The sequence below is a fragment of the Herpailurus yagouaroundi genome, unplaced genomic scaffold, assembly GCF_014898765.1.
Source record: "Herpailurus yagouaroundi ecotype Mexico unplaced genomic scaffold, PumYag 160, whole genome shotgun sequence".
Taxonomy (NCBI): Eukaryota; Metazoa; Chordata; class Mammalia; order Carnivora; family Felidae; genus Herpailurus; species Herpailurus yagouaroundi.
Genome location: NW_024412401.1, coordinates 5,040,799 through 5,066,604, shown reverse-complemented (window position 1 = coordinate 5,066,604; position 25,806 = coordinate 5,040,799). Strand labels below are relative to the sequence as shown.

Sequence of the window (25,806 nt, the reverse complement as noted above, 5' to 3'; positions counted from 1 at the left end):
AATGTCTGTTTCTGTGCAATTGTGCAAGTTGCAAATAAAAATACTCCACAGTTTAAAATACTGCTGTGTGTAGTTTAAACAATCTTAAAGTGAAACTCAAAACAGTTACAGTCCAATCATTTTTGTTCTTTATATGTAGAACCACTTTCCCCTTTCGTATCTTTGAAGAAATGATCATAATTAAAACACTGTTTGGAAACTTACTCTCATCTGTTTATTCCCCAGTTTTAAGACACTTGCCTTTGTGTGTTGACAGTGCTTGCACCTTAAAAACTTAAGTCTAATAATGCTTTAATTTTGGCATCAAAAGCACCAACAGAATCTTTTTCTCTACCTCAGGTTAGAAACACTCTAATGATGCTATCATTATATTAAAAGTGGGCTAAATTTACATTATGGGACAGGAAACAATTCCAAGAATTTCATGTTTAATAAAATAGGTTTTTCTTAAGAAAGGAACATTAGGGTAGGATGTAATATCAGTTAACGTCTCTCCTCCCTGTCTCAAAGCTAACCAGATAGAATAAGCTTAGCCCTCTCTTCCCTTCCTATTTTGATAAGCTCTATGGAACTCTGGTGGCAAGGCGAGAGTACTGTTTAATTACAATCCAATTGTCAGCAGCTTCTCTTCCGCTGGGTGTGCTGAGAGACTTAAGTAAGTTTCTGTAAAGTAAATTCTGATGATGGCAGCTCTGGTTGCTGATTCAAGTTATTCCTTCTCTTCTGTGTCACTTTTGACGGATGGTACCTAATGCAATCAACCACAGGCCAAGAAAGCCTTTTTTTTTTTTTTTTGGTTGTGTTCGTAACTGGACCAGGAATTCCCCTCCTCCCTTGATCTCTGCTTCAGATGCTTGCTCCTTCCTGCCTCCCCCCACCGCAGTACTTCAGCCCAGATAGGAAAGTGAAGAGAACTGCGGTACTACCCAGGACAGACTTTCCCTAAACCTCCTTTTCCCAGTGGTGAAGCTGAAGCTGCCTCCCTTTGCGTGCGTTTTTGATAAATTTAAGAAGTCAAATCGCTGACACAGATAGATAATCCAAGTGTATAGGGTGAAGAGTTATAAATTAACACATTATTCCCTCTTAATGTGAAATACTTGAGAATGCATTTTCTCAGTCCCCTGACATCTACCCAGTGAGGGCTCGCATTGTACTTTTCAAGTGGCATTGATTTGTTAAAGCGCTGAATTAGCATCTCTGGCCAGCTGCTTGATCCACTGTGCTGTTGTGGGGCTCCAGTTCCTCCTCTCTCCCCCAGCCATCCCTTTTTTCCTTCAAGCTCCCTCTTCTCTTCTCTCCCTTTCCCTGCTTCTTTCCACTTCACTCCTCCCAGCTCATTCCTCCACTCTTTTTCTCTCACCCCCTTGTTTCTTGTTGCTTGCTTTTCTTTCAGTCGGATTTCATCCACACCATCTCCTTTTTCTTCATTCCCTCCTCGATCCACACATCTCCTTTTCTTATCTCTTGCCTCTGAGGTGTGCCTTAACTCAGGGTTAGCCTGTTAACTGCCTGGGTGTGGGGTAGTGGTAGTTGATTTAGCCAATCCAATGGCTCCAAGTGGACTCTTTTTGAAAGGAATAAATGAACTTGTGTTTGTGTTCCTTGTAATAGAAGTCAGTGAGAAAAATCTCACCTATTTTGCTTTCTAGAAATTAAAAGGTAGCTTACAAAACTTTTAAACTTGTATTTTTAAATGCCATTGCACATGGTAAGGTTTTCTTTTGGTTAAGAGGAAATGAAGGTCACCAATGGTTATCACAGATTTGATCATCTCAAATGTACCCACCAAAATAAGTTAATATTTCTATAAAACTTGAATTTTTGCAACTTTTTGCATTTCAGTGAACTGATAGGACTTTATTTTCTAGCAAGTTCTATGCTGTTGATATTTCATATAAAATATTTTCATTGTGGTATTTGTTCCATGCTGTGGTTTCTGCATTATGATGCATCACTGTATCAGTGGAGCAGTGACTACATTATAAAATTGCTTGACAATTTGTTGAGAAATAGAATGAGATGGATTATCGCTTTTTTGAGTGATGTATCTCAAAATTCCAGAGGTCTTCAGAGGAAATGCATCACAATCGAGAGGATTTAACATGCCTCTTGTATATTCACAGACCTTCACTCTTTTCTTTCTCTGAATGTTTATACTAGATACTTTGGGATCACTGTATTGATCAATTTGATACCATCAAAAAAGTGTATCTGTCTGGATTTAAAGAGAAATTATCCTTTATAATTTTAATCTCATATCTTGACTTAGTGCTGTCTTCAACTTTACTAGGTTTCCCAATAAAACATCAGAATTGGAATATGAATATATGTTGATGTCAGGTAACTTGAAAAAAAATCATGTATTTATTGCTGTTTTAATACAGATTAAAATGAGTTTACTTCACCACTTACATTTTGAAATGGAAACATTTAATATAGGATTTGATAATCTTTGATAAGCTTCTCTGTTGGGTTGATCTCCCACCCTCGGTCCCCCAAGTCAAATATAATTCCTCTTTTTTTTTTTTTTAATCAATTGCTGTCCTCCTGTCTAGAATTAGCATGGCTTGGGTAAGGTGAAGGGATTAGAATTACTTTTCAAGGCCTGATAATGTCTGTTTAAAGGAAAGAAAAAGAAGAAAATTCTTTTAACTAGGGCTTAAAACTAATTCCAACTACTAAGGAGACAAAAATTACTCTAAAGAAGACAGTTTGGTTTTATTTTACATGTGCGTGTTAACTTGCTTAGAGATGATCATTTTGTATTTTAGATTATTCTCTTCCATGAAATAAGATGTTCTTCAGTTGTTACTGAGGAGAGCACATGGCCTTACTCAAGGAGATTAAAACTGGAACACCTTCTGCCTTTTGTAGGGATAATTCGCAGCTCACCTGGCTGTAGTTCAAGGTCAAGGGCAAGCAGGAGAGCTCTTTACAACTGCCTGGGACTATAGCAGAGAGGAGGAATAATAAAGACAAAACAATAGGGCAAGATTGAAAGTGAAAGTGCCCCATATGAAAATAGTTAATGATCAGAAAAGTAAAAAAAAAAAATCTGGAAAGCATACTTTAATAGTGGAAGAAAAGTTGAGGATGAAGAAAAAGGTTTTGGGGGGCAAAATGATGGTATCTGATAACTTACAAAATTAGTAAAGATACTGTTGTGATTGGTTGTAAAGGGCCAAATTGGCATCAGAACAGAGTTAAAAAATAATGAAAACATTTAAAAACTTTTAATACTTACATTTTTCGTCTGATTATCATCTATTTTTCTTTGATTTGTCAATTATGCTCCCTGGAAGGCAGAAATCTCTGCACCAGTAATAAATCAATGAACCTAGAGTTATTTTTTTTTTAATCTAATTCGTTACTTGCTTTGTGATAGTACTTTAGCTCCGTGAAATGGTTAAGTGTGGATGTTTTAGAATTCAACACCTTTGAGTTTTTCTCTAAAATTCTCAGGAGAAATCAGACTTATTTCTGTTTTTGTATTTTGTAAATCTAAATTAAATGTCACTTAAATGCGAAAGAACTGGCGGCTTTGATAAGTAGTCCCAAAAGCAAACCATTTTGTCAGTAATCATAATCTAATTATGAATGCAAATGCAAAGTTTGTTTTTTAAAAAGTCCTGAGCAAACAAAGGAAACAGAAAAGCAGACCACTCTGGGACACAGGGAAAAAGCATCCCCACACTTAAACCTATGACTTTCAATAGTAGCAGTAATAATAAGAACTCTTGGCATCCTCCCAAGTCCTGTTGAGAGGGAGCAGCAAATGGCCTGCGCAGTGTGTGGCTCTGCAGAAGTTCCAGAGTGACACATGCATCACAAGCCGGTCACAATGCGAAGGGTCAAGGGTCATGTTCAAGAGCAGGGTGTTGCTGGATGAGGCTGAGGAAGCAGAGGTGGCCCCTCTGTGCTCACTGTGTGGGTCTGTGTACTCCTTTCCCGTCAAAGCTGGCTCAGCACGGCCAAAAAAGCGGTTCCTTGGCAGGGTTTAATGGCAGGATGATGTAGTCTGTTGTGACTAGTGCATTCCTTTCAGGTTAAACTAGGGAAATGGCATTGTGTTAAAATTCCAAGTCGCATGAATGTTTTATTGCCACAGTGCATTTAGCCCTCTAGGGGAGTGTGTGTGGCGGCGGGTGGGGGTGACTTAGAGACTCAGGAACTATCAGAAGAACACTTCCCTTGGAAAATTTTACCCACCAGCATGAAGCTGATTTGCTGTGATGGTCACTTAGAAGGGTTTCGCTTTTTCCTAAACTGTGGCTGTTTAAAGTCTTGCAGTCTGGACAATTAACAGCTGAAGAAAATATGACAAGACACACGCAAAGAGGTTGGGAGATAGAGAGGAGGAATGCGCCAGAAAGGAGCTGAGCTGCCTTCTTGTGTAAACTACCCGAGCAAGAGCCCCCTCCCCCGGCCGGGGGCCCGGTCTCCCCCCTCCCCGTCCCCCCCCCGCCCCCGCCCCCCCTTCCCCAGGCTGTGTTTTGCTGTCTGCCTGAAGGCCAAGAGTGATCTGTTAACCTTGCACCACTGACTGGGAGGCCACTGCAGCTCATGGTACTGTATGTTACCATTACTACTCCCTCATTCCTTTCACTGGCTAGTCTGGTTTCTTTTTTTTTCTTTTTTTTTTTCTTTTTTTTTATTAACCATTTCTTTGTAATAACGGTTTATATTTGTTAGAGGGATACAATTTCAGAATGCAGAAGGTCCAGTTTAAACAAAACAAACTTCAGTATGGTGCTTGTTTTTTTCCCCCTTGGTATTTAGAAGGGGTAAACTGAACCATTCTAATTCATTTGCAGCCAGAGGTTTCCAGTGTGATTTAAAATCAGGAATTCTGGAAATAGGGCAGTTTAAAAGATGCAAGTCATCTGGGCTGTGAGTCTTGTAAAGGGACTTTGTTGTGAAACCACGTGAGCATCTTCAGGGTTTTAGGACATTTTCAGGCTTTCCAGTTGTATCACATTTATCCACTTTGCAGATTTGCCCCCACCCCAGTCCCTCTCCAGGGGACACTCTAGCCTTCTCATTCGCTGTTCCAGTTGTTTTAGGCTTACAGTTAGCTGAGGGTGTGTATTATTTGACTTTGGTTGTAATTGTGCATGTTACATGTAACTCTCAGGATTGCTTCACTATTTATCTGACTCCAGTTAATTTACAACAGATTAAAGTGTGGATGTGTGAAACAGCCTTCTGACTTTACATTGTGACTTTATAAAATATTCATGTGCCTGATTTTTTTCCCAGTGAATAGGAGAAATACGGATTTTCTTGGGCTTACCTAAGTAAAGATACCATAATAGTTTGAATTTTAATTTTGAATTGCCTTTTAGTTTCTCTTTACTTTCAAACCTTAATACTTTTTTGCTTGCATGTTCTTGTGATGTGTCATTTTTCTTCCTCTTAATAATGCATACATATATACATATATAGAGTTGTGTATGTGTTTGCCCGTATGCCCACAGACCTTCTGATCACTGTCCGATACAAGGAAAAACTTGTAGAGTTGTTAAACTAAGGTAGTTTTCTCTTGATAAGTTATTTTTAAAAATGTTATGTAATAGAAATTTATATATTTTTATATATTTCTGTGAAGTGGTTTATATACTTCTGTCAGGTGATGATTTTGTCCGGATAGACCTCCAAGTTTAATCGGATTAATGCTATCTGTATAATGGTTTGTTCTTTACAAACAGATACATTCATTGTCTATGGGAGGTCTTAAACCAATAGTTAACTCTATAGTAAGAATCAAGATTTATGTATGGATGTGGCACTTCAAAATTTAGATGAATTGATTAGATACTTTACGTAACATCCTAAAGAATACTCCAAACTAAGAATTCTTTCTTTTTACTCTGTTGGATGTAAGTGATGTAAGTGATGTTGGGAGTTTTCTTCTGGTGATTTTTGTTTTTAGTTGCAGATTTTATAGTGCACTTTTCAGAAGAATATTAAACTTACTTTGTGTTGGAGTTTTTTCCCTGTTACAGCCAGTTTCAAAATTAATTCTTTATCCTAAATAGTAGTAGAAAAACTCTTTAACAGTGCCAAACTTGGGGGAAAAAAATCTATCATGTACATTTAGATTGTCTAAAAATATATATGTTATCTTGATCATGGAAGCAGTTTTTTATTATAAAAAGGATGTTGTGGTTATTTCAACCTTTTCCAATTTGATTTATTAAAAATTTTCCTTCATAATCCAAGAGGAAAAAAGAATTACTCCTATATCATATCTAATAACAAAATTAAAGTTGATTTAATATTTTTAATATCAGTACTTGTTCTCTCAGCATTTTCCTGGCCCCATTGTATCTGACATGAGTGTTTGGTATTGCAGAACTCGGGAGTAAGATTAAAAGATGGGACCTGACTTCAGAGTCTAATGTTGCCACTTAACTAGTCTTGTGACCTTGGATAAGTCACTGTAATTCTAGTCTTTATTTTCTTCAATTTTGAAATGGGGAAAAGAACAATTAGCTTGAGGATTTGTCAGGAAGATGAAATGAGATAACACATGGGAAGCTTTGGGACCCAGTAGCTATTGAGTAAACTATATATCCCTTTCTTTCAGCTTGCCCTTGGGAAGCTTGAATTTGGGGGAACAATGAGGTAAATTTAAATGAAATGGTTTTTTTTGTTTTTTTTTAATTTTTTTTTTTTCAACGTTTATTTATTTATTTGGGACAGAGAGAGTCTCAGAGCATGAACGGGGGAGGGGCAGAGAGAGAGGGAGACACAGAATCGGAAACAGGCTCCAGGCTCTGAGCCGTCAGCCCAGAGCCTGACGCGGGGCTCGAACTCCCGGACCTCGAGATCGTGACCTGGCTGAAGTCGGACGCTTAACTGACTGCGCCACCCAGGCGCCCAAATGAAATGTTTTAATATCTTCAGTTAAAGGAAGGGAGGGTAGGCATTGGCAGACACTTTTTTTTCTTTTTTTCCCTTTTTCGATTTTTTTCCCTTGTTTTTTTTTGTTTTTGTTTTGTTTTCTGAGAATCCTCTTGTGTCATCCATTAGTTTTGCATTTTTGCCACTCTGCACAGTTCTCACCAGGTTGGCCTTTGTGGATGTCAGTACATTGCTGTTATTTCTGTGATACCAGTTATGGTTAGCTCTAGACTGGAGGCAAAGTTGGGAAATTCTGCTGAGTTCTGTGGACATCTGTATCATCACTTCTAATCATGTGCCTGAATGGAAGCTTCCTGCCTTATTATACTCATTATCATTATCATTTGGTAGTAGAGCTTGAAGCTTGATTGTGTAGATAGGACCCCCACCTCTGTCCCTGGCTTTGTGAATATTCACTTGTATTCATGGAATTAGGGTCATACTAAAGCTGGTAGTGTTTACACCTCTCAGAATCAAACAAAATAGTAGCAAGCAACATACATGTACATCTGCACAATATTTTATCTTCATTTATAGTCTTGCATAGGGCTTGAGAACTATTGAGCAAAATGTGCTGCTTTTAGTGCTTTTTAATCCTGTATTATGTTTTATCAGAAGTAGTTGTGTTCTCCTGTGTGGTACTTCAATATTGTTATAGATGACCTTTGATTAACATTGTTATTTTGCTTAACATCTAGTTTATTTTAGCCAATCCTAGTTTGAACATACTACATCTTCAGATCTAAAATAAATATTTGGCTTAGCATTTATTTTCATCTGTTACTAACAGTAAAAGAATGAGGATTAAAAACTAACAACTTCATAGCTACCTCTTAGCTCAGCTGGTGTGCTAGACATGGTACCCATGTTATCTTATTCAATTATTAAAAAGCATTCAGGGCAGGTACAATTATTTTTTTTTTACAGATGAGGAAATAAAGTTCCAAAATCTGTAACCAGAAAAGTTTACCCCAAAGTCTTTGCTTTTTCCTCTGTCTTAATTTTTAATCCATCTGTAACTTAAGGCAGCTATAAAAAAAGAAAGAAGAAAAACAGTAGTTGTACAATCTTATGGGGATTTTCTTCTTTCAAATTAAATTTTATAAGGAAGTCAATATGTAGAACTGACAAAAATCAGAGGTGCTTTAAATGGAAGGGGTACAGCTACATAGTCCTATGTTTTAGGCCTCTACCAGAGATCCATTGACTACCTGATCAGAAAACCAAAGCCTAGTACTCCCACACTTCCAAAAACGAAGGCACAGCAAAACCTTAGTTTCCCCATCTGGGAGTTAAGGGTTTTTGTTATTCTGAGTTTGGAGGTGCAGTTATGGGGAATTCATAGGAAAAGCCAATATCTGCATAATTTTATTATATTTTTAAGTTTTTTTTTTTTTTTTTTGAGAGAGCGAGAGAGAGGGCGTGAGCACAAGACAGGGAGGGGCAGAGAGGAGAGACAGAATCTCAAGCAGATTCAACACCATCAGAACAGAGACAAATGTCAGGCTCGAACCTATGAACTGTGAGATCATGACCTGAGCCTAGATCAAGAGTCAGACCTTAACCGACTGAACCACCCAGGCGCCCCTGTCTCTGCATAATTTTAAATTTTTTTTAATGTTTGTTTATTTTTGAGAGAGAGAGAGAGACAGAGTGTGAGTGGGGAAAGGGCAGGGAGAGAGGGAGACACAGAATCCAAAACAGGCTCCAGCTCTGAGCTGTCAACATAGAGACAGAAGCAGGGCTCGAACTCAAGAGCTGTGAGATCATGACCTGAGCTGAAGTTGGACGCTTAACTGGCTGAGCCACCCAGGCGCTCCTATGCATAATTTTATTTTATTTTTATTTTTATTTTTTAAAAAAATTTTTTAACGTTTATTTATTTTTGACACAGAGACAGAGCATGAACGGGGGAGGGTCAGAGAGAGAGGGAGACACAGAATCGGAAACAGGCTCCAGGCTCTGAGCCATCAGCCCAGAGCCTGACGCGGGGCTCGAACTCACAGACTGCGAGATCGTGACCTGAGCTGAAGTCGGACGCTCAACCGACTGAGCCACCCAGGCGCCCCTGTAATTTCTATTTCATTAGCTAGTGTGGTGGGAAGAGTCTAGACTTTTGAGGCAGATTTATCTGCATTTCAGTTTATCTCTTTTTTATGTGACTTTGGAAAAGTTTTGTAACCTCTCTGAACCTCAGTTACTTCACTTATAAAGTGGGACTTAGAAATCATGCCTGTAAAGTCTGGCACAGAGAGAGTGACCTGTTTTGGTTGTTATTAGCAATTTGTCCTTCCGTTATTCTTGTGGTTAGTTTTCTTTTTTTTTTTTTTTTTACCCGGGGGGTAGGGAACGAGCCACGGGGTCCCCGAGGCGATGGGCTGGGCTCGTGCCCCCTCCCCCCATCTTGTGGTTAGTTTTCAAGCCTTATGCGGTGTTGACTTAGCATCTCATTATCAGTGGTGGTACTCGGTTCTTAATATTTGTATCATGTACATACTTGGCCTTTTCATTGCTGGTTTAAAAAATACTTTTGTTGAGGAAAATGAAGATGGAGACAGATCTCTCCTTTCTTACTCTTCACTGAGAATCAGCCACTGAGCAGCATAATTCTAAAATCTTATGTGGCTTTTGGGTACTTTATGAACCTTTTTATGGTAACCCAAGTAAGACACTGATTGAATTAATACATTTCCATTCAGAGGACTATTCTGTTAACCTCTCTTCTTCCTAACCCATGCATGCTTTTGCAGGGGACTTTTTCCATCCTAACTGAGGTTGCTATATATAGTGGGAATGCCAGTGCCTAGATATGCAGGCTATTGGTAAGCCTAAGAGCCTTTTTGTCTTTAAAACAAAGAAAAAAGAACAATTAAAACAGCAAGAACAAAACTAGAAGCCTGCCCAAACCAAAAAATACAAAAAAAAAAAAAAACAAAAAAAACCCAAAAAAACACAACCCTTTATTTTCTGAAAAGCTTAGTGCTTTTTAAATGCAGAATCTAAACTCTGCACCTTGATTTTAATTTATAATAGTTTAAACTTTTTTTATAGTGTTTGTAGAAAGGATATACTCATTTTCTACAGATCTGATTAAGTAAACTGCAGAAAGTAAAAATAAAAACTTTCTGAAAAGCTGCCACCAAGGAACCATTTCATTAACATCTTTTTAGTCATATTTTCATTTGCAAAGGAAGGATAGGTGTCAATAGCATAAAAGGATTATGAATACATGACTTGCATTTTAAACTTTACTCAGCCCTATCATAGGTACCTTTTTATGTCTGTAAATATAGATGTGCATCATAATTTTTAATGGATTCCTAGTAAATCATTGTACCATAATTTATTTAATGGACTCTTGGTTTGTGGACATTGAGATTGTTAGCAGCTCTTTTCTTTTAAAAGGAGTGTTGCTTCAATATGCACACTCTTGTTTGCACTTGTATTCTTACTTCCTAAAGATGAATTCTTAAAAGTGGTGTTGCTGGGGAAAGAGGTATAATTTTGCAGTTTAAAACAAAATTTGGTAAACCTTTTCTATAAAGGAGTAAAGACTAAATATTTTAGGCAGCCATGTGGTTTTTCTATCAACTATTCAATTCTGTCTTTGTAGCCACAGTCATATAGGCTGTATAAAGGCATAGATGTAACTATATTTCAATAAAACTTTACTTACAAAAGTAGATCACAGGGTAGCACTTGGCCCACAGGCTGTAGTTGTCTACTTCTGGCCTGAAACAGAGGAGACACTGATGGGAGATGGAAATTTATCTCCGGTTGGCTATATGCTTCTCTCATAATATCTTAGAAATGTGTTCCTATCTCAGGGCAGTGTAATGGGTTGAGTACTTTCTTTCCAGGTATATGGCAATCAATACATGTTTTAAAGATCTTATTAAAGGAGGTTTTCATAACTGCTTCTACTTCAAAGCCTAGTAAATTTTAAACTAAGAGGCTTTATATGCCAGTATTTATTTTTATCATTCTTACGTTAGATTTCAGGATATGTTGACAACTTACGGGGCAGAGAAACATCTCTTACTTTATATTGTAGAGAAAGTGTTGTACATTTTCTCATCTCTAGAAGATTGCTTTGATGGAGTCAGGTTTTAGAGGTATCCTCAAGTAAGCTGGAAGGAGAGTCCAGCAAGAGAAGTTATTATTTCCATGGAAACATGCCACAAATCAACAGGGTGACATTGCATTAGTTACTGAATCTTTACAGGCCAAATTATACTCAGAAGAATGCTCTGTGCATAAATAGTAACCTCCTTGCATCTTGAATTTCTATAAAATAGGAATTATTGGCCCTTAACTGCCTTGAGGGTGTTTGTTGAAGATCTGGTGGAATAAAAGTACAGTTAAAATCACTGTATTTGTAGCATTGGCTTACTGGTGCAACTATGAATTTTAAGAGATTTATTTATTATTTATTTTGCATGTATTTGTTGACTATCTGCTGTGTGTGTGAAGCAGTGTGGTAGGCGCTATGGGGGAATACAAAGAGAAATAAGTTTGTTCCTGCCCTTAAGGAAAGAAAAACATATATTTACAGTCCAAAGTTGTGTAGTGCTGAGATCCCTAAAGGATGGTAGAACACTGGGGGAGGAGGTCTCTCCTGCCTGGGGGTATCAGAAAACTTCCTAGAAGGAGTGGCATTGGAAAATAGGAAGATTTCAAAAGTATAATGCAAGACAAGGTATTCTAAAAAGAGCAGCATGAAAACTATGTCACATTAGGAAAGTCCAAATCAGTATGCAAGAGACATCCAGTAGTCTAATTAGACTGTGTATTAAGTATTTGCCATGAAGGAGGAAGAAAAGATAAAGCTGGAAAGGCAGGGTAGAAAGAGCTAGGTTTCAGAGGGCCCAGAAGAAACTTTAATTGGTAATTTGTGGGGAAATCTAAACATCATCTAGGAGAATATGTTTGACAGTTGGAGTGGTGATACATGGCACTGGTTGATGAGTGTGAAATGATAAAGGTGGTATTATCACTTTAAGGGTTATGGCAAAGGTCTTAGCATGTACTTGTTAGAAATGATCCGGAAGGAGAGAGATCTGTGTGTGTGTGGTGGGGGGAGGCAGCTGAAGAGCTTGAAAAGGAAGAATGGATAGGCTTTCAGTAAGCCCATTTATTGGATTTGGGAAATAAGGCTTTTAATCATGATCTGTGGTTCTGAGTCTCTGTTGATAGGATTATGATGATAACATTGCCAAAGACAGAAGTTAGGGGAGAGCTGTAGTAGACAGCTGTAGAGACAGGATTGCAAAGAACCTGTTTGCTTTGCTTGTTTGGCTCCAGGTGTTAACGGGACACTTGGAAATTTCTAGTGGGAGCTTGAAGGTGGAGGACTATAATTCACGTGAGAGGTAAGGAATGGGGAGGGATTTGGGAGCAATTCTCATTCAAGTGGCCCATGAAACCTGGGAAGAGCATCACATCACCAAAAGGGAAGCCTGTAAAGAGAAAATGGTGTGTTATAGCATTACTTATCATTAGGTAACTTGGTGACATAAGTAGCTCTTTGTGTGAGGCTACTAACACCAGAAACAAACAGAAAAGAAAATTATGTGTTTTATCATTTATAAAGCATTCTGTTGTCTACTAAGCTGCTGCTTTTAGCCTCTAAAGCCACTAGATTTTAGCAGTAAAAAATATTTGAAAAATTACTTTGTAAGATTCCCCAAGGAAAATCTAAGAAACTCTCTTTTACTTTCTCTTCTCACCACTTGCGGAGACCCCCCCCCTCCCCCAAGTAACAAAGCAATGCCCCTGATAGGAGGGATTTATATTCACTTTTTAGCTGTCTGGTGCCAAGTATAGCACAGCATTTCATCTCCCCTAGATCTCACCCCAGTTAGGATCAGTGGACTTGGGATGGGGTGTAGGGGCTGTGGTTAGTGGGAGGGTGGACACTCTGTAGAAATCAACTTTGTACATTTTTGGGCATTTTCTCTTTTTGGGCTGAGGTCCTCAGCAGGCTTGGAGGGGTATTGTGCAATACACAGTATGACTTATGTTTGAATTGGGAAAGTTTTTACTGTATGGAACAGCAAGACTCAATCTGCCTTCCCGTTCCTTTCTTATCATTACCTGTGTTCAAACTTTGCATGCAAAGAAAACCACGTTGATTCATTGATCTTTGGCATGCTGCATTATGCACTTTGGCAGCCTGGTAAAGGCTCCCCTGGCTCTCCTGTTTACAGTAGTCGGAATTCCTCTGGTCTGTTGATACAATTTGTGGCCTCCTTCAGCCTCACTCTTCATAGTGAGTCTGACTCCTGTCAAACGGGGCAAGGGACTAGTCCAGAGAAATCTGTATCTCTAGACAACCACTGTGCATTAAATCTAGTTTAAGTGCTTTGTATTTTACCTCTTAAGCCATGTATGGCTACTAAAAAAAATTTTTTTTAACCATATAGGTTTAATGGAGATGATTTACTGGGTAACTTAAGACATTGAGTTTTTTTGGGGGGTAATATTTGTTTTCTCACTGTCTGGCACATAACACAGTCTTGTATCTTATTTCCTCCCTCAGACTCCTTTTTCTGCTTTCTCACATACTTTTTTTTCTTTAATATTGTTAAACTTAGGGAGAAAAGAAGCCCTTTTGATTTGTACCATTTTGTGCCTCTAATGAAGTAAGATCAAGTAAAATACACCTATTTTCTTCAAAAGTAAACTCCTTTCTAAAAAAAAAAAATAATAATGCCCCCCACTTAAAAAATTCAGTGGCTTCCTGATCATTACGCAAAATAGCCTCTTTCCCCTCATTAGAGATAGTTACGTAGTTACATTTATCCTCATTCTTGATCACTGTGGAAAACCAGGGAGGGAAACTGAGTGAGTAGAACAAACCCAGTGGCTGAGTTCAAGGTTACCTGGATCATTTTAAAGTGCTTTCAGTTTAAATGCTAAAGTTAATGTTTATCCCCAAATCATCCTCTTCTGATGTTTGCAGCATCTGTGGAGTCGGACAGACCACTGCTCCAATGGCTAACTCATTTTGGCTTTCTTACTTAAGAGCCCCCTTTAGAGTAAGATTTTGGGACACCCTGGAACTTATGCCCTGATGCTTTCTTCTTCTTCCTTCTCTTCTCTTCCTTACTTTTTAAAAGAGGCATATGTTTTCTTTTTTTCTAAACATTTATTAAAACAATTTTTTTCTTCATGTTTATTTAAAAAAAATTTTTTTTTTCAATGTTTATTTATTTTTGGGACAGAGAGAGACAGAGCATGAACGGGGGAGGGGCAGAGAGAGAGAGAGAGGGAGACACAGAATGGGAAACAGGCTCCAGGCTCTGAGCCATCAGCCCAGAGCCTGACGTGGGGCTCGAACTCACGGACCGCGAGATCGTGACCTGGCTGAAGTCAGACGCTTAACCGACTGCGCCACCCAGGCGCCCCGTCTTCATGTTTATTTTTGAGAGAGTGAGCGCGAGCACGTGGGGGAGGGGCAGAGAAGGGGAGACAGAGGATCCCAAGCAGGCTCCACACTGAGAGACAGCACAGAGCCCGATGTGGGGCTCAAACTCCTGAACCACGAGATCATGACCTGAGCCAAAGTTGGACACTTAACTGACTGGGCCACCCAGGTGCCCCAAGAGGCATATATTTTCTAAAACTAAGTTATCATCTAAACTGCCTTCCCAGTTATTATTTATTTTCTTGTTTATTTAGGCTCGTGATTCTCCGATGTTAATGCTCCTCAGCATCACCTGGCTGGCAGGCTTGCATAAACAAATGGCTGGGCAGCACCCTGGGTTTTGTCACAGTGGGTCTCAGGTCTTCAGTCCCAAAGGCATTTCAGACACGTTCCCAGTTGATGCTAATAATGTGCCTTGGATGAGGAATATACCTTGAACCACTTGCCTAGACTGTTGGTTTTTTCTATCCGTTTGCTGTTTTGTTCAGTTTTTTTTTTCCCCCCCACCAAAAGGGTAGAGATTCTTCAGATTGTATTCACCTATGTTTCCTGGAAGCTCTGTATATTTAATTCTTAGGTCAGGCCGCTAGCATGAAAGAGTACCCAGAAATTTGCCTTATGTTTTCATTGTGAAGGGCTTGGTTGGGGCAGGAGTGTGAGATGTGCCACTTCCTGCTCCTTCCTCCAGTGAAGAATTTAATGCCCAGTCTCTTACAGTTTTGACAGATCTTTATAGACTTTCTCAACACAGCATTCTAGGAAGCCTTCTGAAAGTTGATTGACCTGGCCCTTAATTGAGACTAATTGAATAGATATTATTTTTTAGTTTCCCTAATTGCTTATATTATTCCTTTGATACTTGAGGTTTACTTCATCTCCCCTAAATCCCTCTCTTGGTCTCAAACTTCTCAGCTCTCATGAGAGTGTGTGCTGGGGGTGGGTGTGTGGGCCCTTATCATTTACTAGTACTGTGTCCCTACTGCATGCTTTATCTGTGTCATCTCCTTCAACCTAGCCAACCTTACACAGTAAAAACAATTATTCCCATTTTACGTATGCAGGAAACAAGGCTCTGGATTGGTACTTTACTGATCAGCTTTACAATTACTGCCTCTGAGGTTAAAGCAGAATTATAACTCCCAAGCCAATGTTCTTTTCATATTACCTGCCTTTAGGATAGTTGGAGATGAGCCCTGAGTACAGAAGGAAACTTAACCAGGGCATATATAAGCATACTTGAAATTTCACTTAATGTCACTTGTCAGACTTGGCAATGTGGTGTGTATGCCCATAAGCAATAGTCTGAAGTGTTAAATTTCCAAAATACTCAATTTACAAGAGTGATTGTAAACCAGTTGAAAAATAATCTGATTCTGTACTTTAAGTGTAAAGCCTGCATGGCACATTTACAAATAACTTCATTCACATTTTCTTCTTCAGTGCTAAAACCCCTGTAAATCAAGAATTGGATAAATAAGCCAACTCTCATATGGTAGGAGGCTTTTCTAGTGAAATACTAGCGTGGTAGTTGAGAGAACTTTGTTTTAATTTCAATTTCACTCAATTTGTCAAATGTGGGGGAGGACTGTAGTGATGGACCTCAGTTTTCTTGTTTAAAAAGAGTACGATAGAAATTTTCTCCTCTCTTATTTGTCTGAGAGGGGAATAAATAAATACTATGTGTAAAGCCCTTTGAGGGCTCTGGAAGAAAGATTCTATGTAATTTCAACATTATTCATGGTCCATCAGGCTCCCCAGGGTGTCACCAGCAAAGAAAGATTTTTACATCCTATCCCACATTTACAGTATAAAACCAAGGTATTGTTGTTTGTGGCTGTGAAATCTCCTGTAATTGTGCCTGCAGGGGTGCTCCTATCACAGGGCCTAGGGCCCTGGCTCACCCAAGAGGGCCAGCTCCCAAGGCAGAGGGAGAGTGAACCCCAGTTAAACGGTACCTTGCTCCTGAGAGGATGTGCGCCCCCCCCCCCCCCCGCAGTAATCTGTGTCTGTCAACCTGTTGAGTAGCAGAATCACTTCCTTGACCCTTCTCTGCTCTCTGCCGCTTGATCCTGTAGTTCATTATTCTGAGATGACTCTAGAGGGGACTGTCCTCTGTCCTGCTCAGTTCTGTAATACGTCTCTCATTCTTACCGTGTTCCTGTTGATACAACCCTGCCTCATCTAAGGCCTCTGTAAGAACTAGCATATTTCTGGCCATTCTGTATTGGAGACTGGATCAATACTGTTTCGACTCACCAGTTCCTTTCTGATTGTTAAGCAGTATTTTCATTCTTGAGCTTTAGGTTTTGTATACTTCTCCCTTCTGAATCTTAGGCTGGGGTTCCACAGCTGAGAAAGGTTAGGCCCAGATTGTTGTCTTTTAGTTAAATGGTAGCCTGAAAAATTGGGATGTAAGTTATCTGCACATCCAGCAACTTAGTGCATCTTCCTCTTTTTTATTTTTTGTGTTCATTTGTTTGTAGCAAATGTAGTGTTTAGTGTACATCTTTATCTTTACAGTGTTGGGTAATTAATTTATTTCTTTCTCTGCTCTTTCTCACAAGAGCTCCTGACTAGCTTATTGCCAAATCTGTTTCCCTTAATGGTCTTCCTGAATTCTTTGTGTTATCTGAGTAATTTTTCCTCTTGCTGCTTGGCATTGTCTAGCCACTGAAATTAGGCTGATTCTATCCGTGCTTCTCTCTGGCTTGGAATGTGACAGAGCTTGTACCCAGCCATGTCCCTCAGTCTTCTGATGGGACTCTTTGGTTTTTCTCTCTCCTTCTCGGTGTTTTTTAAAACGAATTTTGTGTGTCCACTCTTTTCCAAGTTTTTCATGGGTTCAAATAGTTTCCCTCATCCCTGCAACTGCTAGACTGAAGTCACCAAAACACACACACTTCAGAACTGATCCAGGCTTGTGGCCAGCTTAACTGAAGAGTCTTGAGCTGACATGGAAGTTAGTTTGTTTATTTAGGCTCTGATTTTTATAGTGCCTATCAGGCAAATGACTACCTGAATGTTTCATGTTTAAAAATGAAATTAAATTTCAAATGGGCTCTGACTCTGCATGAAGCATCCCAAACTGTGTAATCCCTCTTCTTGGTAACATGTTTCGTTTCTCAAGTTATCATTTCTGTGTCCCTTTGTTTCTTCCATTCGGTACACACACCTTCTGCCTCATTCAGTTTTCAGTTGTTTTGAGTAGTAACTCCTCTTGTGGGGCTTTTTCAGTCGTCTTTTCAGAAGTCTGGCCCCTAACAATTTTTACGTGTGATCTCACTAAACAAAGAACTAGTGTGTGTGTGTGTGTGTGTGTGTGTGTGTGTGTGTGTGTGTGTAGGAAGCCTGCCATATTTCCTCCCTGCCCCACAGAAAATGTGTTTTCTGGAAGCCCTTTTGACACTGAAGTGAATGCCCACTGGCCCTCCCTTGCTGAATTCCCCTGAGAGGGGAGAAAGGAGGAAAGAGAGGGAGGCCTTTATGCTTGTTGTCATATCTTTTGTTTCTGCTGATTATACACAAAGTAAGTTGTAAATAGCTCTCTCACACACCATGATTCCTTTGAGGTATGTCCTGGAGAGTAGATATGCACTCAGCTTCAGCTTACCCAGGGGATTTTAGAGGGTCCCTTTCAAGGCCTCTTACTTCCTGTTACAGCTCTAGCACAATGAAATTTAGATGAGTACCAGACAATTACCATTCTCATAATTAAACCTGTGGCATACTGTTCAGAAATATTAGCCGATGAGTTTAATATTTTTTATTGTTTTTAACATAAATGTTTTTATTTAATAGCAAAAGATACTAAAATGCAAAAAAGCATAAAAAATATGATGTCCCCTTAGTCTTACCATTTTTCAGAGATAAAAATCACTGTGAAACATTTGTGAAAATCCTTATAGAGAACACCAGCATGAAAGAAAGCAGATTTGGAGTTCTCCAAATCAATTTAAATTTTATATTCCAGGAAAACCATGGTTAGGTACACACCATATTTTATTATCTTAATTTAAACTGGAGTGATAATAAGGAGCCAGACAATTTATGTCTGCTGTATCTGTCAGTCATGTTTTTGATCGCTCATAGCTAGCTGTCTCACTACTGAGGGTTGTAAATCAAAAGGCCTAATTGTCTAGGTGTGCAGAGTTATAACTAATTAGGTGACCAACTTTTATATTTTTTGGTTTTTCCTTGGTATATTTTGATGAATTAAGAAACAGATATAGCTTGTTTTCCACTTAAAAATTTTTTTCTTTACCTGATAATGCCACTAAATGTAATGAAGGGGGAGGGAGAGTATTATTAAATGGTGAACCCATTAGTAAAGTTGCAGCTTTGTTTTAAATCTCAATTTCCTCATCTTTAAAATATGGGAGTCCATTTTCATGGATCCTGATGGCTTTTCTTCCTGCTCAGAAACTCTAGGATTCTAAGTTTTTGAGTGCTAAGTCACGTCCCTAGTGTAGTTCTTTTCGTGATTTGGATTGTTGAAACACTCTAGTAGCCTGGCACTGTTTTCTTCTAACTTATTCACAGACCTTTTTGTTCTCTCTCAGAAACTTTGTATTTCTAAGTGTCTGACGTTGTAATTGAGTGTAATTGTAGTTGTTTAACTTTCTCCTTTCCTCTCAAGAGTGTTTATAAAATGTATTCTGTGGGGCAGAGGGTGGTGAAAAGGAACTAGAAACTTAGTATTGGTGATACAGTCAAATACTAGTAAGGTAAGTGGGAATTTGTTTTATGTACATAAAATAAAGTATTATTTACACTTAATTTGCAATATATATATTCTGGCTCATGGAATCTGCTTTAATCAGTTATCATATATATTGAGGTTTTATAGGAAGCTGTGTGTTGGGTTTTCTTTTCCTGTGGAATATTCTAAGATGAATTTTTTCCCCAGTTCTTCTATTGCCCCATAGGGAGAATTACTGTTGCAGAACTCATTAGTGCCCCTCCATATGTCAGCTGAGGGGTGGCATCAGCATCAGCCTGCATGTGCCACAACACACATGCACAGTATCTCTGCTCTTCTCCATGCCCCATTTCTTTCTCATTCCTCAAGTTAGAGGCTAAATTCCTTTCACATTGCTTATGTTGTCCTAGACCACAAGGCAAGTAGTAGGTCTTGATAACACACCTTCTCCACTTCCTTTGTCTTTTTTGTAATTTCTTTCATATGAAACATCAGCAAATGCCTCTAGAATGTAAGCCACTAAATGCAACTATTGCATGTTTTTCATTAACTTCTTTGAAATATGTTCTGTCTTTTTATTTTTTTAAGAGGCCTCATGCTTTTTTTTAAAAGTTTTTAACAATTTATTTATTTTGAGAGAGAGGCTGGAAGAGAGAGAGAATCCTACTTTCAGTGCAGAGCGCAGTGTGGAGTTCGAACCCATAAACCATGGGATCATAACCTGAGCTGAAATCTAGAGTGGGGTGCTCAACCGACTGATCCACCCAGGCGCCCCTGTTCTCAGTCTTGTCGAGCTAGTTACCTATACTGAAGCCTTGGTTTTGTTTTGCTGTGTTGTATTGTGTTGTGTTTTGAATTGTCAAATGGAGATGCTCATATCCTGTAAGACAGTAGCAAAGAAAAAAACAGGTTAATCTGCATGTAAGGTGCCCACAGGGTAGCATGACCACAAGTGCTCAGTATATGTGACTCTCTTCCTTCTCCTTTTGGGCTCCAGTGTGAAATTTGTGGGTAAAGAACAGTTAATTTCAAAGAAAGATGATAATCTGCCCATGTCACCATAGGGACATAGGCAGGAAGAGAGAATGCAGGACTTGAAAGAAATTGGAGAGTTGGTCCTAAAAATGAAGAATCGGCTCAGTGCTCTTTTTTAATATTAGTAATATTCAGTGAGGAACTTGCAAAGTGGACTTTATTGAAAGTTGTTTAGATTTAGAGAAGTGAACTGATTTGTGGGTCAAAAGAAAGAGGGAAATACCTTCTAAGGCAGCATACTTGGCTGAAAACTTATCTCTGAGCAAAGAAAATTGACTGGCACAGATAATCCTAAGTGGAGTTAAAGCACAGAACAAAACAGCAGAGGTGGGCTCTGATGGGGAAAGAAGACAGGGTGAAGCTGATTGATGGACCAAGATTCTGAACTACATAGTTGTATGATTCATAAAGATAGTATATGTTTGGAAATACTGAGTAGTGATTCAGAGAAGTTTTTTAAAAAGCAGAAAGCAGGTTTAGGTGGCATCTAAATCCTTTTGTCTTTATCTCAGAAAAAATCTAAAATGAAGTAAGTAGGTGACAGTAGGTGACATTTTGGGATGAGATCAACTAATTAGCTAATTTAGTTCTGAAAGGGAATCTTAAGTGGCTTTCAGTGTAGAATTTTAGATATAGAGAAATATTCTAAATTATAGTTGTTTTCTTATCATTTTTATTATGGAAACAGACATAAAATAAGCCTCTTCAATAAAATTTAGAGATAGTAAATAAATAATAAGTATTGATAAACAGAATCTTTGTGCTAACCTACTCCATGAATAGGAACAATAAATTTGATCAAGTAAATGGTGAAAAGGAATATTATTCATTATAGAATGCAATGTTTTTCACTCTCACTTAAGCAAATTAAATGACAGAGGGGAAAAATGTCACCAGTATCAAGAAGAGATTCTACATTTCTTTCTGTCTTTACTTTAACCTTCTCTGCTTTCATCCAGAGATATTTATATAATGCCTACTTTGTGCTACATGCTGTGGATACAAGGGGAAATAAAAATTTTGTATATCTTTTATTCTTGGAATTTACCTTCTGGTAGTTCATAAACTTGATTACATGGTATTTACAATATACTTGACATACTGAGTGTCAAAAACCAATGGAGTCATGATGGCCTGTTTCATACCTGCAGTTGGGATGTCCCTGCTTCTTTCTGGATCTAATGTGTTTCTGTGCAGTTCTCAGCAGCCTCCACATCCAGCATCTAACTTGGCCATGTTCCCCCAGGTTCCAGTGGCATGTGCTGGCAGAGTGCTGGGTGCAGACTTTTGCCCAAACCTGGAGGAGCCAGACCAGAGGCTGGAAGTCCAGGTTGGAGTCTTATTGCTTTATTAGTTGGGGGTGGTGTGACAGACACAGTGGTCCCTGAAGGCCATACAAGTATAGCAGGGCCATCAGGAGATGGGCAACTGTTGAGACAGGTGTAAAAGAGGAGCCAAGGTAGCATGTGTGCAATGAGAGGTCCTTTTCAGGATAAATTGTCTGTAACTGGAGATAATTAATTTACTCATTCAAGAAATGATACATACTGCAGTGGATAAGAGCATGGTTTCTGCCTCAGTTGACAAAGTTACAGTGAGGCCTTTGTCAAGTTACTTTATCAAACTAAGCTTTAGTTTTCCCATCTATAAAACAGAGATTCACCACCCAAAGTGATTATAAGGAGTAAGTGTTCTAACTTCTACCTAGTAGTTAGCAAAGGGCCTGGCACATAATGGGCACTCAGTAAATATTAGCTTTTATCTTTTAAAAGTATCATGTGCTCAGCACTGTGCTTGGCACTGGAGACACATGGTGAGCAAGTCATGCTTCCTGCATTATTATCCCTCAGGTCAGGAGAATAGAAGCCATTCAGCTGGGCACTGTATAGAAAAATATGATTTAATGATAAGTATCTTCCCTTTTCATGTATTAGGAGCTATGTCCTGTGACACAATACTTACTTGGAATTCAGTTCATGTTATGTGGTCTTGGGAGATTAGAAGTAGTTTGGTGTATATCAGATTAAGAATGTAAATACGACATCGTGGCCGAAGACCTAGCTCTGTTTTTATGTGCCTATTAGGATTTAAGGGATGTGTGTGCCAGTAATGCAAAGATACTGGCTGAAGTTGTAACATGGATGGCATCCCCTAGCATGAGCAAACACATAATATTTTTTTAGGGACTCCATTTGGCATCACTTTCTAAATTTTCAGACTGATGGGATGAGCATGGTAAGCTTGGTCTTAAAACATTTTTACTATTTAGACACCCCATATGAGACAGGAGAATAGTTTTAAAAATTGACTTCTTCACAGTTGGAGTGAAGGTAGAAGTGGTGGTAGGAGGAGGTTTCAGTTTTTATGGTACTGAAGAGTATACCATCTCCTGCACACCTGCTCTTGGCCTAGGGAAGACCACCTGAGCTCTGCTGTGCCACAAGCTGGTACTGCCCGGGTGTTGTATGGCTATGGTACAACAGAAAAGCAGGTGTGACACATATGAGACATGATCATGTATTTCCCAGTTTTAGAAAGCTAACAGCTTGTGTGTGACACACAAATGCAGAGTGATGGAAGGCTTTTCATGGAGAGTGGTCTGATCCTTGACCTCCTTGGGTAGGACGAGTGATGTTCTTCAAACACATCACCTGGAATGGTCTGTCATGGGTGGTTGTTGGATAATCTGTTTGTGAACCTTGAGTTATGGAGCAAAAAGCAATGGGTTTTGCAGATGTGACTGCGTCAAATAAAACTGAAAGAGACCAATGGAGCATATTATTTTAACATACCAAGAGAGAAAATGTATATTTACTGGTTTAAGTGAAACCCTGGTTGTAGGTAGTTAAACATTTGTAGAGTTGACAATTCAGCACGGTCCTTGCAAAGAAGACCAAGCCCCTGGGCAAAGAAATGAGTCTCATTTTATTGGGCTCCTCCTTTTGCAACACTATTTTGGCAGACTGAGTGGAAAGGTTGATTCTATTCGAAGATAGTCAAGTACGGTGAATTGGTGGATTAACTGGGACCCATTTGAACCATTTCCTTCTCTTTTTTCCTCTTCTTTTCTAAATATGGCTTCCATACATTTTAATAATATCTGGTACATATCCATATTATGTCAGTCATAAAAAACCTGACACTTAATAATGTTCTTCACCGGCTAACAATTTTGGGAGTAGTTTTTCGCTTAGAGTCCTTTCATTCTTGCCATGGCATGTATTCTGGTCTTCCTCCCCCCTGCCCCAGGAACGAGCCATTTCTTAGTTTTTCGTCTAATTCTGCACTCCAGGGAACTCACTATAATACATGCCAGAGGCATCTATTTTTCCTACTTGGATCTCAGGCTGTCCCCCAGGGCCAGGCATTATATCCACTAGAGGATTTGCTGTTTGGCCTCTTGATTCTGAGAACAGCCTCTTGTACACCTCAATTTAGGAGCAATGGTTTATTTATATCCTTTCCTATGAAGGATTTTCATTTAGACATACAGTGCACCCATATCTGATTTACTTTTGTATTTTAACTGACATAATTTCTCATGACTGGTGGAGTTCCTTTCTGCTCTTACCTTTTTCCTTTTCACTCTTTTTTGCTATCCCTAAAATTTCAGATGGCTTAGCAACTTTATTGCTTAATGATCCCAAGATCCCTGATACTGTTTCATGAACGCATCTTTGGTTTTGAGTAACTTTTATCCTGGAAGTCTGTGTTTGACTTGACTTTTGTGAGGGTATCTGCTGGCTTTTTGTGTTAATATGCTTAACTTTGAAAAGTAGCTGGAAATCAAGACTTAGATTCACTGTCTAATTTTGTTGATTTTCCTCAGTGGTTTTTGAAGTGGGTATGAAACTGTGTACTTTGTTTAGCTTTGGAGGTTAACTGATATTAGCAAAAAATTGTGCTCTGATGTAGTTATTTTCTAGGAAGTGGTTATTCTAGTTTAGACTTCCCTTAATTGCTATTAAATATTGTATTTTCAATCAGAGAAAAGTTACTTTTTGAGTCTAACTGTGCTTCATCCTGCATTAAGTTGTTAGAGCTAACCCAACAGTTTCTTTCTTGGTTGGGAATTCAAGATGTGGGATTGACTTGATATTTTTCACCACTAAAGTGCTTAGAAAATTAGGGTAAATAATGAACCAATATTTCAGTACCAGATTAGACACAATTTACTGTGATGTTTCATAAACCACAGACTCCTTTCTTCTGTGAATGCGTGAAGGATCACTTTTTTTTTCCCAGACATACCGGGGTGCAAGTGTAAATTTCCATAAAATTTAAATGAGGTGCTTCCTGTAATTAATGAACAATTGTGGCTGCTCTCTAGTCTGCATTGTAATTAACCGTGATCAGGCTTGTTTAGTGATGACACTGTTCCTGTAATAATTTGACAAGCTACTGTGAATTTGCCAGGTTATTAAACAACCTGCAGCATTCACTTATGGAATCACAGGGATGAGCCTGGCGGCTGGCTGCTGCTAGTTAAATGCAGCGTAAGGGTGAACTGAAAGCTGCTTATTGAAGTCTATCGATCACCATGACCAGATTTAAATTCCTATGATTTTGGAGAAGTTAATTAATTTTGTGTGGGTTGTCTTGAAAACTTTTTATTGCATAATAAACCTGCTAGGGCAAAACTGGTCATTTTTATGAACTCATAATGAAGCCAGCAAATTTTCTATATTATTATGACCAATATGCACTACACAGAATCTGAGGTTTCCCCTTCCCACCCTATTAAACAGGTATAATTATTTAAAAAACAACAACAAACAAATTCATTCACAACATTCCTCAAATACAAGTTCATTCTGTGTGTGTGAGTGTGTGTGTGTGTGTGTGTGTGTGTGTGTGTGTGTGTGTGTGTTAGAAACAGCAAATGACCTTGTGCTAAACACAGTCATGTTGCAGGTAGAGCGAGCCATCTAAGTGGACCTTATGTCCATGGTCACTAGTGCACCCGCCTTCCCCAACCCCCCTTCAGGTTAAGAACTGTTCAAAACGTTACTGTCTAGTTACTGTGGTGTCTTTCATTCAGATTCTGTTTATTGACTAAACCACAAGGATTCCTGCCCAAAGTACCAGGCGGTCTATGCTTGACTGATTTTGATTTTCTAACATCAGCCCTGGGGTTTATTTGAAAAATGTACATACACTGCAGCTTTAACAAGTCAAGTGACTGCATGTTTTTGACCACGGAGTAGAGTATATCTGAAGATCATTAAATTTAGGGGGGGAGAAGAGGGGTGGAGAATAAGTGTAGTAGTCATTGTACCATTGCAGAATGTGTGTGTGTGTGTGTGTGTGTGTGTGTGTGACACATGGTTTTTGTCTTTTCATCTTCTCCAAGAGCCAGAAAGTTTCCTGCCGTTCTCTTTCCAGCTATTGACAAATGATTGCCAGATGTGAGATCTTTGCAGTGCTCTTTCCCTCAGCAAACCTGCAGCGATGGGATATTTGATTCTCCCTTGCCCATTTCATCTCCTTTCCACATCTGCCAGGGACACACAAGCAATACATCCCTACATGAGAGTTTAAAGTTTATTCAGCTCCTTTTTCCTCTCCGATACAGTGTTTGGAGACAACAGAATGAGGTCCATATGACTCTCTCCCAACTTCACTGTATGAAATTAGTTGTTTATTTTACTTATCTACCTCTTAGTAATTGAACTATTTCATTTTAGTTTCGGTCCATGGAAAATTTGATGCAACTCTGGGAGTGCTAAGAGTT

At 38.8% G+C, this 25,806-nt stretch overlaps 1 protein-coding gene across 17 annotated transcripts in view; it reads left to right on the top strand.

Moving 5' to 3' along the window:
* The window catches only part of BNC2 (basonuclin zinc finger protein 2), a 439,476-nt gene that overhangs the window by 158,697 nt on the left and 254,973 nt on the right, over positions 1-25,806 (top strand). For 11 of the 17 annotated variants that reach the window (XM_040481317.1, XM_040481312.1, XM_040481309.1 and 8 more), the window contains one exon: positions 21,319-21,402. The exons of 4 other annotated variants lie outside the window; for them this stretch is intronic. In XM_040481317.1, the coding sequence (XP_040337251.1) occupies positions 21,319-21,402 (84 nt within the window). Of the gene's footprint in view, positions 1-4,170; positions 4,570-21,318; positions 21,403-25,806 lie in introns of those variants that run through there. 2 more of the 17 variants (XM_040481316.1, XM_040481321.1) reach the window with 2 other exon arrangements.